Genomic DNA, 17,630 nt, shown 5'->3' with positions numbered 1-17,630 from the left:
TGATGCTAAACCTCAACGCAATAATACGCATTATTAATGGATATACTAATTTATGAAATATAAGATAATTATCTTTGTAAAGCTTGTATTTTTTCCAATTTTATTGATAGATTTCAAGGGCTATAAAGTATAAACGGCTATAAAATATAAACATCTTCCTCAAATATGTAAATATGTCTTTCCCGCGTTTATCTCAAAACCGCCATTTTGCGATTACTGCGCAGCGCGATTGAGCCGAGATTGGAGCAATCACAAATCACAATACTCACGTTCCAACACGCACACAATCTGCTGAGACAATTTGTCGGGTTGCTTCCGCGCCGATCCAATTCGCAACATGTGTCAAAGCTTGTCAAAGTGATTTTTTTTTCTGCGATTTTAGCTTAGGATTTTAGTGATTTCTAAAAAAAAATAAAAAATAAATATTTTTGAAAACTGAGTTGAAAACATGACGAAAACTTTAAACTATGATTAATAAATTTAAAATGAAACAATTTGAAAGAGATGTAGTTTTCAAGGAAAAACAAGAGTGTTTACGAGAAATATCTCAATGCATTGTTAAGTGTGACTTGATATTTTGATGCTTTTCATCTTGATTGCATTGCACATTATTATAAGTAGGTATGATTTGTTTAATATTATTATTTTGCATGGATGATACCAGTAATCAAGTTAAAAACTATTCAAGCAACAATATAAAATTGAACGATGTCCGTTCAAAATGTTTCAAGACACAAAATCAGTATCTCGACGAGATTTATTCTTTGACGGAACCATGTTATTCATGTTGAAGAGCAGTACAAAAAAAAAACAAGATGGAATAACTGCAGACATGGAAGAGTTAATGATGTCAGAGATAATGATAGTGATTCCTATTCTTTATTCGCGGCTGAACGCGGCTTTTAGATTAAACAAAATTTAATTGTATTTTATTATGTTTTTTCTTACTTTCACTAGCTGTTCTTTTTTTATCTGTATCAGATAACTGTACCAGATTACATATATATAATATTATATAGATGAAGAGGTTGTTAATCTCTCAAAAAAACAAAGCTCGTAATAATAAATTAAAGTATCAAAACTTTATTTCCAACTATAACCTAAGTTACCATAATTATGATGATTGACCCTACGCAGAAACGCCGCGATGATATTCCAGATAGTGTCGCCCTGTGGCCGCTACAAAAAATATATATACACCATAGATTGACACTAATACACTAATAGTTATTTTAAGTCTAGGTTGAAAAGTAGGTTTTTAATAAATAAGCACTCTCAGAACAATAGATTTATTTAATAAATGAAACGATACGATTTTAAATTTCGCGCTGTTTATGTATGATGTGCGCATGCCTTAATGCTCTAAGGCGCATGCGCAGGTTTTTATTATTTTATAATTTTAATAAAATAAATAATTCAACAATTTCAATGATGAGCCTATACGGACCTAACGGTAAAGAATACGATTTTGATAAAATTTGCCAATTTTGCTATGGATGGGGTGCTAAAGTGTAACTTTTTTATACCTAAAATTAAAAAAAAAATTATTAAAAAAAAAACTAAAGGGGACCTAACGAAAAAATTGTGGGACCTTATAGGACCTAACGGAGACCTATCGATTAAGGTCATTTTTGACCCAAAATTCTATGGATGGGGTGCTAAAGTTGCATTTTTTTAAACCTAAAATTTAAAAAATTATTAAAAAAAAACTAAAGGGGACCTAACGAAAAAATTGTGGGACCTTAAAGGACCTAACGGGGACCTAACGATCAAGGTCATTTTCGACCCAAAATTCCATAGATGGGGTGCTAAGTTTGCACTGGTGGTTACTTCCACAGGTTACTTCAATATAAATTTTCTTAATATTTTACAAAGATAGTAGAATTTTAAGTGTCATTAAAAGTCATTGATCGACGAACGAAGAGGGCAAAGTAAACTACAAAGTGGCAACATTAGTTTTTGTTGAGTGACGCGGCTCGGATGTCGAACGAACGATTTTCCATGAAAAATACGTAAAAGTGATAGAAAAACGTTGATAAAAACTGCTTTTTGGGCACTAAACTATCAAGTAAGTAATATTTTTACCATTTCTAATATAAATTGTTTATAAATAAAGTGTTATTTTGGGTTTTATTACTTCTTATCTGACACACCCATTAATCTCGATGTCGGAGCTCGGAACCTTTCTATATTAACAAAATGGCATCTTATTACCTTTAAAAATATCCGTTTCCCATATCAAAAGCTTAATTTACTATTCTTAGAATATAGTCCTAAATATTGAGTCTATGTAAAGAAATTTTGATTAACCATATTACGTTTATTTTGGAGCATTACGTCATTGTATATAAGCGGGGAAGTGAATCGTATCTTGATATAGCTAGGCCGGTTGATTGCGTCCTGAGACCCAAGTACTTGGTTTTAAGTGGAATTTAGAGCAAGGCGTACAGTAGTTAGCACCGCCCTACGCTTTCATACAGTTTTCCTTAGAGAATTATGTGTTTAGTGCTTGGAATACAGATATTGTACACTTGTTCAGATTATTGATTAGCTACGGACTCGGACTTTCGTGACCTACTAAGGACATAATTAAGTTAGTGTGAGTTAAACTCATTAAGAATTTTTATGCAGCTCATACCAAAGTGGTTTCCTGATAATTGCATTTTCTTATTATTGAATATGTACTCATATTTTAGAATTGTAGTTCTAAAAACCTCTACCTAATCTGCTACACATCTGTAATACTTCTATGTTTATTTCCTATTATTTAAATGATCTTTAATTCATGTAAGATATTATGTTAATCTACTAGTATCAGTGATCTAAATATTAAATATTAGCTTCATTGAGTATTGTTACATAAAAAATATCTAAAATATCAATAGTTCAGGTAAGGTTTGTGTGTATATTTTAACATAAGGACCTTAATTTTCTTGTTGTTGTCATCATAAAGTTATAACAATATGCTATGTTAATTAACATTGAAATTAAATACGTCATTCCAAGCAGGTAACCTTGTTGTGTTGTTTCTATGCTGAAAATGTTACATAAATCCTTTTAAATTTTCTTTGCACACCAGATTTCTCTTTGCTTCTGCTTTAAATACAAAATAGATAGTATCTTTGACTACAAATGTGTTAGCTTGTAAGTATGTTACTAAACATATCCAAATGTTTATGGATCTAATTGAGTAATTATAATGATTTATTGTGCATAAAATTTGATTGCAAGTAATTCACTGTATGTATATGTAGTACTACCATTCCGCTGTGGCTTCTCCCATGTTTTCAAAGAAAAAGCAGATGAAGGGATTTCCCAGATAAAACCTATCCAATGTGTTAATCCAAGGTACCCTCGATATGTGCGCTAAATTTCATTGTTACTGGTTCAGTAGTATTTGCATGAAATAGTAGCAAACATACATACATACACAATACACATACATCCACCCTCACAAACTTTCACATTCATAATTTTTAATCCATACTTCCATACTAATATTATATGTAAATGTGAAAGTAACTCTGTCTGTCTGTATGTTACTCAATCACGCCTAAACTACTGAACCAATTTTCATGAAATTTGGTATGGAGATATTTTGATACCCGAGAAAGGACATAGGCTACTTTTTATCCCGGGAAAATGACGCAATCCCGGAAATCCCACGGGAACGGGAACTATGCAGGTTTTTCTTTGACCGCGCGGGCGTAGCCGTGGGCGGAAAGCTAGTATTATGTAAGTAGGATAAGATAGAGATACATAAATATATTCTTTCTAAAATAAAAATAAAAGTAGGATAGATATCTTTGCAGCAATTGAAATAATCATCCACTACTTTTATCAATTGATAACAATTATCAATAATAAGTGAATGCCTATTATGTGCTGGCAGGATGTGTTATCCATTGATTTGGTTATTTTGGTGAGTGCTATAAACATTTACTTTCTCGCGGAATAAAGGCCTTTTCGTTCTTTATTTTTAGTTTGTTCTTCCTTATTCATTCCTTTTTGTTTTGTATTTACTTATTTATATTTACTAACCCATACACAAAGAGGTACAGAGATACTTCAACCAGGTTTTACCTTTCAATTGTAAACCGACTTAAAAAAAAACGAGGAAGTTATCAATTCGGCCGGTATGTTTTTTTTTATGTATGTACACTGATTACTCCGAGGTTTCTGAACCAATTTACGTGATTCTTTTTTGTTCGATGCGAGATGGCGTCGAATTGGTCCGATAAAAATTTTATTCGGATAGGCCCAGTTTTTATTTTATGAGCATTTTTGTCTGTATTTGTAAATGTTGCAAGTGCAATTTTGAAGTCGGTTGTTTTTAACGCAGTTATCACTTGTGTAACATTACAATGACTACATTTTAAATTTGGCAGAGACAATCATGATTAATAATTGTTTGTATTTTAACCACCATATCCATATGCAGCTATGAGATAATCAATACGGATAAGCTTATAGCTGCATTGAATGTGTCATTACAGTTTCATTCTAGTGCAGTGAAGTTATTGTCATAGAATATTTTTAGTGTATAATACATGCTATCTGGGCCACACCTAGATAACAAAACGAACATGTTCCTTTTCCACTTATTGTCATTAAAATCAGTAATTCAATTTTTTATTTTGTTATGTCTGTTCATGTACTTCAAATTTGGTTGTGTGTATGGTTTAGTGATGGATTTTTTTACAAAACTGGAGTTTATAGAATGTATACTGTATAGCCATTATTTTTTTTGTATGTTTGGTTACTGATTACCCTAGGGCCTACTCTAGACTTTTGAATAAATGAGTTGCCTTGAACTAGATTTATTCTGTACCACACCATAGGTCAATTTTCTTAAAAATTTATCATATAATAAAAAAAATTTCGTCCATTTTTTACGCTAGCGTCTAGACATCGACGTTTACCTTCCGCATATATAAAAATGTAAGTCCCGAAACTCGTCCGTTATTCATTCTGTATTTATGCGTAAGGGATTCAAAACCAAAATACTTCGATTCCGAATTCCTCAGATAAAACGGTTACAAAAGAGGCTGTGTCTGCATAATAGCCTTAAGCCTGATTCCCACGGCATGTTTGCTTCACAAGCATTGGCAGACGACAAGCGCTTGTCGCCGCGTTCCCACGGCATGTGTGCGCACAAGCATCGGCAAACATCGGCAAACAAGCACAAGCGCGCCGATTCCCATGGCATGTGGTATGGTGTGGCGCGGTTGGGTTTGTGAAGCAAACATGTCGTGGGAATCAGGCTTTATTATCTCAGCTCATGTTGGTTCGGTGAGTCACAAGGCCGTGTGATGTAATCATGATGTCAAGTGTAGCCTGACCTTTATGCTTAAATATTTTTAACGAGTCTATAATATTGCCGTCTGGAGCGTACATTATTTTGAAAACGGTCCTGCATCGAGCGGAATATTGCGATATTGTAGTACGCAAAAAAAAATTGGTATACTTATTTTTGTTCCTCTTTCACTACTCATTACGAGATAAAATACGATGGTCAAGTAGTTTTGCATAGAATTTCTGAATTATCTGAAGCCCGTGAAAATTGTTTGATACATAAGGGCTTGACCCAGTCGATAAAAATTCTTTATCCTTAACAATCATGTGTATGATGCGTGTAAATGCTAGTACATTATAATCGGCGGAACAAGTGCGGCCACACCACTATAAACACCTCCGCCCAAATCAACGGTAAATTCTATCTTCCGGTGCGTGTATGCGGCATCCAATTAGCGTAACATACGGCATACCTTTATTTATACATCTACGTATACTTAATATTATAAAGCTGGAGAGTTTGTTTGTTTGTTTATTTGAACGTGCTAAACCCAGGAACTACTGGTCCGATTTGAAAAATTCTTTCGGTGTTAGATAGCCCATTTATCGAAGAAGGCTATAGGCTATAACATAGGTATATCATCACGCTGATACCAACAGGAGCGGAGCATTGCGGATAAAACCGCGGGGCAAAGCTAGTGTTCTATAGAACAAAAACAAATTAGCTACTTTTAATGAAATCCTGTTACTGGAAAGGTTTTAAATATTATAGTCTACATTTTCAACAATGTTTTGTTTGTAATGTTTTCATGTCACGATATAACTAGCACGAAAACGTGACTTTAACGAAAAACTGATTTAATTGTGAAATAAATCTTTTGTGCTACAAATAAATATCACATTTATGTATTTGTGAAGGAAAATTATTGAAAATTAATTATTTTGCTATTCATTTTGTTACAGATAAGTGAACGCATCCAATATGGAGCAGATCCCACCCCCCAAGGAGGTGAAGATCCTCGAAACAGCAGAGGATATTCAAGAGCGACGTGAACAGGTATAAATTCAAATACCTATATTATTTTTCGCCAAAAGACTAAACAATCAAATGATTACGTAAATGAAATAAAATACTAAGAACCTTTTAAGATCTCGTTTATTTCCTACATAAGCCTAATTATGTAATTAATCATTAATTTTGGATTACCAAAAGATTTGACCTAAATTGATCCACAATAACGAGTTATTAATTGGTTAAAATATTAGTTTTATTATTTATTTAGAAAGATAAGTACGTCATTGTAAATAAATAGGTACTTATAGATATTTTTTACAAATAATAATAAATTTACAGGTGTTAAACCGATATGAAGACTTCAAGCAAGAGGCTCGCGCTAAGCGCGAAAAGCTGGAAGATTCCAGACGCTTCCAGTACTTCAAGCGTGACGCTGACGAGCTTGAGTCCTGGATCCAGGAGAAGCTGCAGGCGGCTAGTGATGAGAGCTACAAAGATCCTACCAACTTGCAGGTTAATATCATCTAGCTATTTCGTTTTAATGGCAATGACAAAGATGAAACCTTTACTGAACAGATATGAATGAATATAATAATAAGAAAGTTTTATTTACTTCTACTCTTTTCTACTTCCATGTTATGAGATCCTGGACACCAAACTAATTCTAAATACATTAAAATATCAATTTCATTTATTAGAGTTGACATTTAAATCTGTAAATACGGTTTTTAGATTATCCGGAAGTCTAACAATCAATTAATCTGATGGTAAATTGAATTTCTACTGTACTGCAACTAATTTATTTGTCTGTGTGATCACAAATAGTGGTCAAGTACCTTCATGAAATTTTAAATTGCCTCAATTTTTTTTACACCACCACCAGGCCAAGATCCAAAAGCACCAAGCCTTCGAAGCGGAAGTCGCAGCGCATTCTAATGCCATCGTAGTCTTGGACAACACCGGCAGCGAGATGATATCAGCTGGCCACTTCGCTTCGGAGACCATCCGCAAGAGGCTGGATGAACTGCACCGTCTGTGGGAGCTGCTGCTGTCCAGGCTGGCGGAGAAGGGCATGAAGCTGCAGCAGGCGCTCGTGCTGGTGCAGTTCTTGAGGCACTGCGATGAGGTCATGTTCTGGATACATGATAAGGTGAGGAAATTGAGATTTTTTTAGTATATTTGTAGTTAATTATTGAGCAGGTTACTTATAGTTTTGTATTGTATAATTAAGTAGATTTTTACAATTTTTTTGTTGTGAACTTGAGTATTGTGTTTGTTTGTATTGAGCAAACTGTTTCAATCATAATAATTATTATATATCTATTTGCTCATTTGAGACATGATCGTTTTAAATATGCTGTGTATATGTCCTTGGGGGAACTGAGAAATATCTTTTTAACGACAGTAATTTTTTCACGTAAAACACTTAAATTTGAAAGTATTGGAACATCTACAAGAATAACAAAACCTTATCAAAATACTATTTGTCCACCAGGAAACGTTCGTATGCGCGGACGAGTTCGGCTCGGACCTGGAGCATGTCGAAGTGCTGCAGCGCAAGTTCGACGAGTTCCAGAAGGACATGGCGGCGCAGGAGTACCGCGTGACGGAGGTCAACCAGCTCGCCGAGAGGCTCGTGCTCGAGGGGCACCCGGAGAGGGAGACCATTGTGAAGAGGAAGGATGTAAGTTGTTATGTAGTTTGAAAAATTGATTATTTTTCGATTTAGTAGATCTGGAAATGGATTGAAAACAACTGTTTTGAATTTTGTTATTTGATTTATTTTATTGGGATCGCTTACAGTTACTTTTGTTTTACTTTATGTTATAGTATAAGTTTATGATAAGAACCTTTCTGTCGTTTTATGGTTAACCGAATTTTCAGACCACGTCGTAGCTTTTATTCATTTCCACAACAAATTGAGAGTGTTTATCATAGAGCTATAAAATGAATTCCGCGATGTCAATATTTAATTATGACCACAACGCGTTGTGAGATATTTTTTCGCTCAATAAGCGTTTTCGAATACATTCACACGTATAAATTTATTTTATTAAACCCAATCTTAAATGTTTATTTGCCCTAAAATACAGTAGGTATATGTATAACCTACTTGCTCTATCAATAATTATTGTTCTAAACACTTGATACTCACAAACTACAATCAACAGGAGCTGAACGAAGCATGGCAGCGTCTCCGCCAGATGGCACTCATGCGTCAAGAGCGACTCTTCGGTGCTCACGAGATCCAGCGCTTCAACCGGGACGCTGATGAGACGATCGCATGGATCTCGGAGAAGGATGTGGTGTTGGGATCTGATGATTATGGCAGGGACCTCGCTACTGTGCAGACTTTGCAGGTTTGTTGTTGTGTTGTAATATAATACATCAATAGATGGGGTTGATGTTGAAAATATTTGTCTTTTGGTACATAAATAAGAGGTGTTTTGTTTTTTCTTATTTTATGTTTTTCAAATTTTCGGCCTTATAAGGAGGTTAAATCATATTTCGTATTCGTAATTTTTTTATGTAAAATGGAAACATGATAAATTATGGAGATTCATACAAAAGTATTCTCTTATTATTCGTGAAAGAATTTTCAAGAAAGTCATAGTATAAGTACTGTTGAAGTTTATCTAGTAAATTTAGAAAAAAAGAACATTTATTTGACTTACCATTCTTACTAGAAGCGTTTATTTTAATTATAATTATTCTCACAGCGTAAACACGAAGGCGTGGAGCGTGACTTGGCTGCTCTAGAAGACAAAGTGGCCACCCTCGACGGAGAGGCGGCAAGATTGGCCGGCATTCATGGGGACCATGCTACCGCTATTCACAGCAAACGGGATGAAATTACCAACGCCTGGCAGAGATTGGTGGAGAAGGCTAAGGTGAGCATTTGTAGTGACATGGTTTCATAATGACCCCCAAAAACACATTCTTAGTCAACTAGAAAAAAAATCATAATTTTGACAAATAAATATAATTGTTTTATTTTTATAATTCCGTATAATGTGAAGCATCATGACTATTGACTTTTAAACTTATTACTTTCCGTCCCTATATTTAAATTTCTGTAATGTATGACTTCTGTTCCTCAAGAATTTAGTAAATAGGTATTTACATAATATATCCTGTGAGCTGTGTCTATAGTATTTGACAAAACAACTTTTAATCTATCGTTTAGAAAAAGTTTGCGTAAAAACTAAATGAATAGTTAACGCTACATCGCTTCCTCGCTGACTACCGCGATCTAATATCACGGATAAAATCTTTGACAACACCATACCTATACCAACCCAACTGTATTCATTTTCGACCTTTCTCAGGAACGTCGCCTAGCCCTCGAGTCCTCATACGCACTACACCGCTTCCTAGCCGACTACCGCGACCTGGTGTCGTGGATGAGTGACATTCGCGCTCTGATCGCAGCTGATGATCTGGCTAAGGACGTGCCTGGAGCGGAAGCGTTGTTGGAGAGACATCAGGAGCATAAGGTAGATATTTGTTGGTGGGTTTTTATTTGGGGAAACAAATAAATTAGGTATAGATTTTTAATAAAAAATACACTTACAACTATATTCAAAACTAAACATTTAATAAAACACATGAAAAAAAAAAATGAAAAAGAAGAAATGACTTATACTCACAATCATCAAAAACTGTCCAAACCAAAACTCTGCCTATGTGAGTATAAGCATGGACCCAATAAATATCTAGAGGACTTATCATAGCCATAGTAAACAGCGTAATTCGTTTCTCAGTTCCCAATTTAGTCGATAGATGTCACTCGCAGTATCATTTGGCATTTTTTTATAATTGAATGGTTCTTGTCTCAACTAGATGTCGCTTCTAAAAAAAATCAATGTGCCAAATAGTATCTTATGGTATCTTGACGTAAAATATAATACGCAAAAAACGTAAACTATAACGTAAAATATAAAACGTAAAATATTATAAAGGCAAGAGGCGGCTCGTGACAAAATTGTACGGGTGTTCAATTATTGAACTAAAACAAAGAAAATACAGTAGCGTAGTAAATTCATCACAAAAAAAAATGAGCACCACATTATAAATGTCTATTTAAACACTAAAAATTATAAAGTACAGGCTATTTCAAAACGAATTCAATGATTATCAATTAATAATTAGAAAATCCCCGAATTTGCTTTCGCGAGCGTATTTTTATTGTTTGTTTATAATATAGGAGTGGCAACTGGCAACGTCGCGCGCTTGTCGCGCGCAATTGCTGCTGTCATGCGATGCGGCAACATCGCGGTTTCGCGCAGGACCTCCGCAGGACTGTCGCAAAATTTCTCTTTCACTCTTATTGGATTCCGTATTTAGGCATTTGATATTCGTATTGGAGTTTAGGTATACGATAAATTTAATTTTAAATTAAAGATATATTAATTGTTAAATGAATGAGCACAACTTTATTATAATAATTATTATTTATGAGAGTTCACTGCCCCAGCGCTCCTTAGGATGAACCGCCTATTTTTTCACGGACCACGCTGCTATGAACTGTTTTTATCTAAGAATTACTCGAACAATTAGAGCATAAATTTCAACGTGAGACGTACTATAAGTGTCTGTAGCTGTATTGACTCAGTCTCGTACTTATAAACTGATGGACGCTGGTTCAAATCATCGCCGTACATCTAGATTTTTTTTTCTTTTCCCGTATTTTTTGCTCATATAAATATGTAATACTGTTTACAAGGGAATAATTAAGAAGAAAAAAGATATAGACATTTTTTTTTTAACAGAAAATAAAGAATATATATACACTACTCTGATCACTATGTCGAATGTTTGTAGTGGGTGTCGAAACCTTATTAAAGGTACTCACTTCCTTAGATGCTCCCTATGTTCTTTAGCGTATGACTTGCAGTGCGCTGGAACCAACGATAAGAGATTTTATGCCATGTTACCTGAAAAGAAGTCTTCTTGGAAATGTCCAGCATGTCTTAGCCAGCGACCCAAACTTGATAACACCAACACAGTCAGTCGCTTACGTCAGTGTGAAGCGTACGTGTTTGATCAAGCGGGTTACAAATTAAATTCAAATCTAATTGAAATAGTATATCTTGTTGGAAGTTTTTATTAGTGGTGCTTAAGTTATCAAAAACAATCTGATTTGTGGACGAATACGCGTTATACATCACGATTTATTATTAAAATTAACATTGGAAACTTTTTGCGTAAAAGCATGGACGAATCTAGATATTTATTGGGTCCATGGTAAAAGTGATAAAAGTGGTTGACGGTATATAAAAAACAAAAGTTACAAATTAACATTGTCATCTATCGTGACGATTTATCAGATACAATAAGAAACATAATTTCGTTGAAAATTACAAGACACTCGTAGCTCTGTACAAAGTGAACTGGACTTAGAACAGTTAGTAGGAAGATCGATCCTGACAGGGGTCATATTATCAGAAATATAATACTATTTTTTTTTTTCTTAATTACTTAAATTTTCCAATCATTATGAAGTTTGCCTGTTGCAAAGCTACAACAGAAGGCAGCGCTGGGATTTTATCTTGCCCTCATTGTAAACGAAATTATCATATTATTGCATGTTTGTTCCTAACTGACAAAAAGAAACAATTGACAAGCGAATTTAAAAATAAAATGGTTTTGCCCTGAATGTTCCACTCATCAGTCAAGATCTCTGAATACTGAAAATACCCCAGTACGCTCATGCGCTCAATTGTTACAATGAAGTCCTGATAACATTACAACACGTAGAGGTGGCACATCTTCTTTCCTATCGCTGTGAATAATAATGCATTATCAGCTGACTCTATTCGAGAGATTATATCCGAAGAGATGGAAAAGCTGCGGCGCTCACTGGAATCATCAATTATGAATAGGATTTCGTCAGATTTAAATTGTATAAAGCAAGAAATTATTAGTTTAAAAGACAGTATCACATTTATAAACAGCAGATATGATGATTTCAGCAAAACTATTTCAACGCTTGAAAAAATTAATAATTCTAATTCGTAATTCTGCACTAAGCCCTGTGAGGAGCATGAACGCTCTTAACTAAAAATTAAAATAATTCAAAAACACCGGAGTTTTTAAAACAACGCCCTCTAGATGTAATAATTGAAAATCGATAGTTTGCTGTTTCCATAGTTCTAAAATTGGTCACTAGTGGTGCTTTTAAAGCTGCAAATTAAATAATAAGCTCAAATCAGAGCGCCATCTAGTAATAGTCTGAAATTACGGGGTACGATCTCTAGTATGATCATTATCAGTCCTTTTAGATTATATTCGTCCATGGTATAAGGCAGTTTTCTAATAAGTGATAGTGATATAAATGACTTTGAACATTATGTCTATGAACTAAAGTGTTAATTTATATATAAAAACAATAATTTCAGTTTGAGAACTTTGCATATGCTTTTACATATAAAACAAACATTTTTTTACAATAATTTTTTTGATATCACTAAATTCACATAATCTCGAAAAACAAAATACCATCTCATAAAAAAAACAATATGTCATCAGGGAGAGATGGACGCGCGCGAGGACGTAATGGCAGCATGCATATCAAGCGGTGAAGCGCTTGTCGCCGGTGGACACCGCGGAGCCAGCGAAGTGCAGTCAGCGCTGGACGCGCTGCGCAAGGAGGCTGCAGCGCTGAACGCGCTGTGGGAACAGCGCAGGATACTGTACTTGCAGTGTATGGATCTGCAGCTGTTCTATAGGGATACTGAACAGGCGGACGCGTGGATGCATAAACAGGAGGTGGGTAAACAACTTAACAGCTATTAGACTCTTAAAAGTCGCGTTAGTTCAATTTGGAAAGTAATAGATGCTAATTTTGTATATTTTTAAAAGTAAATTTAAAATTTTTAAATTTTTTAAATGAAAATACAAAAATATCGCTATAAGAAGACAATAGTCGCTTTAGAAACTTCGGACATAAAAAAAATCTTCTCATTTACTATTGTAGAATCTATGAAAATTCATATAATTACTATTTTTCAGTCTGTCCTAAAAAAATATATCGTCAACAGGAGTTTAAAATTCACATTAGTGGCACCAAGTTTAAGTCATCTACATACTACACTTATTATAAATTAATTTACTTGTATATAGGCATTCCTTGCCAACGAAGACGTCGGTGACTCCCTCGACTCTGTGGAAGCTCTGCTCAAGAAGCATGAAGACTTCGAAAAATCTCTCGCAGCTCAAGAAGAGAAGATCAAAGCATTGGATGAGTTCGCTACCAAGCTCATTGAGGGACAGCATTATGCTGCCGACGATGTGGCTCAGCGGAGAGAAATGGTAAGTTAAGAATATATAAATTATGGTAATAAATTTTCCGTAGTATTAACTTGTTTTTGAAGTTTTACGAAGATTTTTATAGTAGAGCCAAAAAAAAAATCTATTATACTGAGTTTATAGGTAGTCTGCTAATAATTCAATGCAATCGTTAAATTTTTGTATTAAAATAACTGATTTAATTTGTTTATATCTTGATGAAGGTATACATTTAAATAATTTATATTAAACAGAACGATTATTAAATAGTAAACCTATTAATAACTCAGGCCCCGGAATCACAGACACAATAGAAAATCTATTGTGTCGTGGACCGATCGGGCCGCTTGGGGCTCAATGGGTTAAAAATGTGAAGCGTAGTCATTGTTATTATAATACGCTTATAAATAGTTCTATTATAATAAATAAGTATACTACAAATGTGACTATTCCTACACAGTTGTTGGAACGCCGTGCCGCTCTTCTAGAGAAATCGAACCAACGCCGTGCGCTGTTGGAAGACGCTTACAAGTACCAGCAGTTTGAGAGGGACTGTGATGAGACCAAGGGTAAATGAGTTCATTTCTTTATCATTTGAAAAATTAATAATGTATTCGATAAATGTTGTTTATGTGAAACTAAGTACTATTCTGTTTGAAACCACAACTCAACCTCAAAAAATTTTTTATTCATGTAAACTTTTACAAGTATTTATAAAAAGTGACTTTTTTAAACTAACAATGATACATTGTAGACTGAAATTGCATAATGGTTTTCAGTTTAACTTTTTACATAAACATTTTTTTTTCAATAGGTACCCGATATTTGGTGATAATTGTATTGAATGTCTCAAGTAATTTTCTCTGTATCCAACTTTTACAATCATTTACACTTACACACACTTCAAAACTAACCAAACTGACCTCCTCCAGGCTGGATCAACGAGAAGCTCAAGTTCGCGACCGACGACTCGTACCTCGACCCAACCAACCTGAACGGCAAAGTGCAGAAACATCAGAACTTTGAACAAGAACTACTGGCTAATAAGCCGCGTGTGGACGAAATAACTGTTACGGGACATAAGCTGTTGGAGCAGGAGCATTTTGCTAAACGTGAGTTTTATGTCTGTTTTATGATTAGTGTAAATTTTAGATGTAATTATTTAGAAAATTGATGATGTAGATGTAGTTTTTGAGAAAATTCATATACGATTATATACACGTTATACGGTCACACACGATATACGGTCATAATACGATTTTCGATATGGGATATTCATTTTAAAATCACATCATTTGTATTGATTTTTTTGTTCTATTTTTCTTTCATTTCTGAACTTGATACTAATGTTGTTTTTGGTCCTTTACTAAAATTTGTATCACATGTAGCCACAGAATACATAATAGTAGCTAAACGCTACAGAACGGACACTCTCCGCCTCCCGCCAAAATTAAACACTTACCTCGCCCCGCACGATCAGCCTGAAAATGGTCCGCATTTGTCTGCAAGGACGATACGCAACGAAGATTGACAACATTAATCAAATTGACTTAAAGTAATTTTATTATTTTGGATTTGTGATTATCGTTTTTCGTAGAAAATGGCTAGATATTGTGGTGTTTACGGATGTATTTCATCAGAAAAACGCGAATTTTTTTTACGCTAGTCACAAATGTGCCAACCATAAAGCGTTAACACACACATTTGCAGTCTCTACAGTGTGACTGTCAAAACGATAATTTTGTATGGAGTGTCCGGGGTGTGATGTAGCGTCAGTTTTAATTTATAGTATACTTTTGTAATTTTCGTAATTTAAGTATCTTTATTATTTACTCAACCTATACTGGTAGATATATTTCAAGTTAGCAAACTAACAACTGCCAACAAATCATTACGAATATAACAGTACTAACCTAATCTTTACCCCTCAGCACAAATCTCATCCCGCGTGGAAGAACTGGGCTCATCCTGGGAGAAGCTGGTGCAAGCGTCCGACCTGAAGGGCTCCAAGCTGCAGGAAGCGGCCGCGCAGCAGCAGTACAACAGGGCTGCTGAAGATATCGAGCTGTGGCTCTCCGAGGTGGAGGGGCAGCTGCTCAGCGAGGACTATGGCAAGGTACGGTGTTGATATGTTATGGGCCCTCTTCACAATGGGCAGCTTTCGACGATCGAATTGATCGAAACATGGACAATCATTTGTTGGGCCAACGCTGTCTATTAGGCGCAGGGCCCATTGAATTCTATGTAGTGCAGCTGGTCCCAAGAAAAAAAATGTTTTTGTTGGAATTTTAAGTTTTTATTCATTAATTTTTAAAACAAGTGCGAAAATTGTGTTAATAATTAATTCTCTATCTTAGCCTAAATGCATCTAGTCTTTTGATTTAAAAAACTGCAATAACAATTTAGTTTTCTATTTCTATATACAGATCAATGAAATACAGAGATAAATAAAGAGAAATCTATCATCATAGAAACCGATGGACAAAGCTATTGATAATTGAAATTAATTTGTGCTTTTTGCACTAATATTTTTATTAATTTATTCCTTCTATACAGGACCTAACCAGCGTGCAAAACCTACAAAAGAAGCATGCCTTACTCGAAGCGGACGTGAGCTCGCACGCCGAGCGTGTGGAGGCGTTGCGCAGTCAAGCGGAGACGTTCATTGAGAAGGGGCACTTCGACGCTAAGAACATTCGGAACAAGATTGTGAGTGTGGGGCATTTTTGTAAGGATAGTAATATGTGTAGTGGATTGTAGTCATTTTGGTACAAATCTAGCAGGTTTGCGAAAAAAATATCGAAAACATACATAACAAATATTGTTTGTAAATTTATTTACAAATAGTAATTTACTAATTCAATAAGGATAATGTATAAAAATTAATTGCTCGAGTAGATTTTATTAAAAACAAAGTACACACTTTGCTGATACAATTGAAGCAAAAAAAATCAGGTGGTAAATGTTAAAAATACTTACCTATGTAATGACGATTCGAAAGTGCTTCTAAATAGTAGTCTTATTGAATAAATGAATGTTTGAGTTTGAGTTTGAGTTTGAAAACTAAAAAGTCAGAGTTTCAATTTAGACATAATAATAATATGCGACTTTATTTGTCGTTTTTTGTAAACGATTTAACAATAATCAGTTATATTTGTAAAAAATGCTCATGTTCGTTTTTTCTCAATATTAATATTTAAAATTTAAATAAATTTTGTTTTGTAAAAATAAAATTATACAACATAATATGTCTATTCGTGATACAGGAAGCGCTAGTAGCCCGCTACGCAGCTCTCGAGAAACCCATGGCGGTGCGCAAGCGTCGTCTCCTGGACTCGCTTCAAGCGCAACAGCTGTTCCGTGATCTGGACGATGAAGCCGCTTGGATCAGGGAGAAGGAACCGATCATTGCGTCTACTAATAGAGGTAGATTTGATTTTTTTTATATGGTAGGCTTGATAAAAAAAAATTCTTTGTGTCTGTCTACTTAATCTTCTCTTTTTTAAAGGATCCTTAGGGGTGTTTTCAGAAGTATTTACTTTCTCTGATAATGATTTGTTGAAATTTCTTTGAAAGATTGTTACTTTAAACTAATTTGTAGGCACATGTTTTTGTTCTTGTACCATGTATTAATAACCCGTAAAATTAATAACTGTGCATTAAAATACCCCTTCCTCAATCCAGGACGCGATCTTATCGGCGTTCAGAACCTTATGAAGAAGCATCAAGCCGTGATGGGTGAGATGGGCCAGCACGAAGCACGCGTGGAAGCTGTGCGAGCTGCTGGACAAGCGCTCATTGATGCACAGCACTTTGCAGCGGAAGACATTAGTGCTAGATTGCAGCAGCTGCAGAGGACCTGGTCGCAGCTGCACGAGAAAGCTCTCCAGGTAATTGGTCTGATGGAGAAGTAACAAGTAACAAGATGATGGTTCAGATGGGCTGGAATGAGACCGGTATCTTTTGTTATATCAGTGTTAAAAAAATGATCTTGTACTAGACTATGTATACATACTAGCTTACCGCCCGC

At 34.9% G+C, this 17,630-nt stretch overlaps 1 protein-coding gene across 1 annotated transcript in view; it reads left to right on the top strand.

Moving 5' to 3' along the window:
- Nucleotides 1-1,955: 1,955 nt before the first annotated feature.
- The window catches only part of LOC123705723 (spectrin alpha chain), a 38,375-nt gene continuing 22,700 nt past the window's right edge, over nucleotides 1,956-17,630 (top strand). The window contains exons 1-16 of the mRNA XM_045654691.1: nucleotides 1,956-2,068; nucleotides 6,259-6,352; nucleotides 6,650-6,823; nucleotides 7,194-7,460; nucleotides 7,806-7,994; nucleotides 8,482-8,670; nucleotides 9,031-9,201; nucleotides 9,640-9,807; nucleotides 12,842-13,081; nucleotides 13,436-13,624; nucleotides 14,061-14,169; nucleotides 14,533-14,712; nucleotides 15,532-15,716; nucleotides 16,157-16,309; nucleotides 16,867-17,026; nucleotides 17,285-17,490. Coding sequence (XP_045510647.1) covers nucleotides 6,278-6,352; nucleotides 6,650-6,823; nucleotides 7,194-7,460; nucleotides 7,806-7,994; nucleotides 8,482-8,670; nucleotides 9,031-9,201; nucleotides 9,640-9,807; nucleotides 12,842-13,081; nucleotides 13,436-13,624; nucleotides 14,061-14,169; nucleotides 14,533-14,712; nucleotides 15,532-15,716; nucleotides 16,157-16,309; nucleotides 16,867-17,026; nucleotides 17,285-17,490 — 2,655 coding nt within the window. The 5' untranslated portion in view covers nucleotides 1,956-2,068; nucleotides 6,259-6,277. The remainder of the gene's footprint in view (nucleotides 2,069-6,258; nucleotides 6,353-6,649; nucleotides 6,824-7,193; nucleotides 7,461-7,805; nucleotides 7,995-8,481; nucleotides 8,671-9,030; nucleotides 9,202-9,639; nucleotides 9,808-12,841; nucleotides 13,082-13,435; nucleotides 13,625-14,060; nucleotides 14,170-14,532; nucleotides 14,713-15,531; nucleotides 15,717-16,156; nucleotides 16,310-16,866; nucleotides 17,027-17,284; nucleotides 17,491-17,630) is intronic.

This window comes from Colias croceus, chromosome 2 (genome assembly GCF_905220415.1).
Source record: "Colias croceus chromosome 2, ilColCroc2.1".
NCBI classification, from domain to species: domain Eukaryota; kingdom Metazoa; phylum Arthropoda; class Insecta; order Lepidoptera; family Pieridae; genus Colias; species Colias croceus.
Note: the sequence above shows the minus strand (reverse complement) of the source record. Positions and strands in the feature narration are given on the sequence as shown.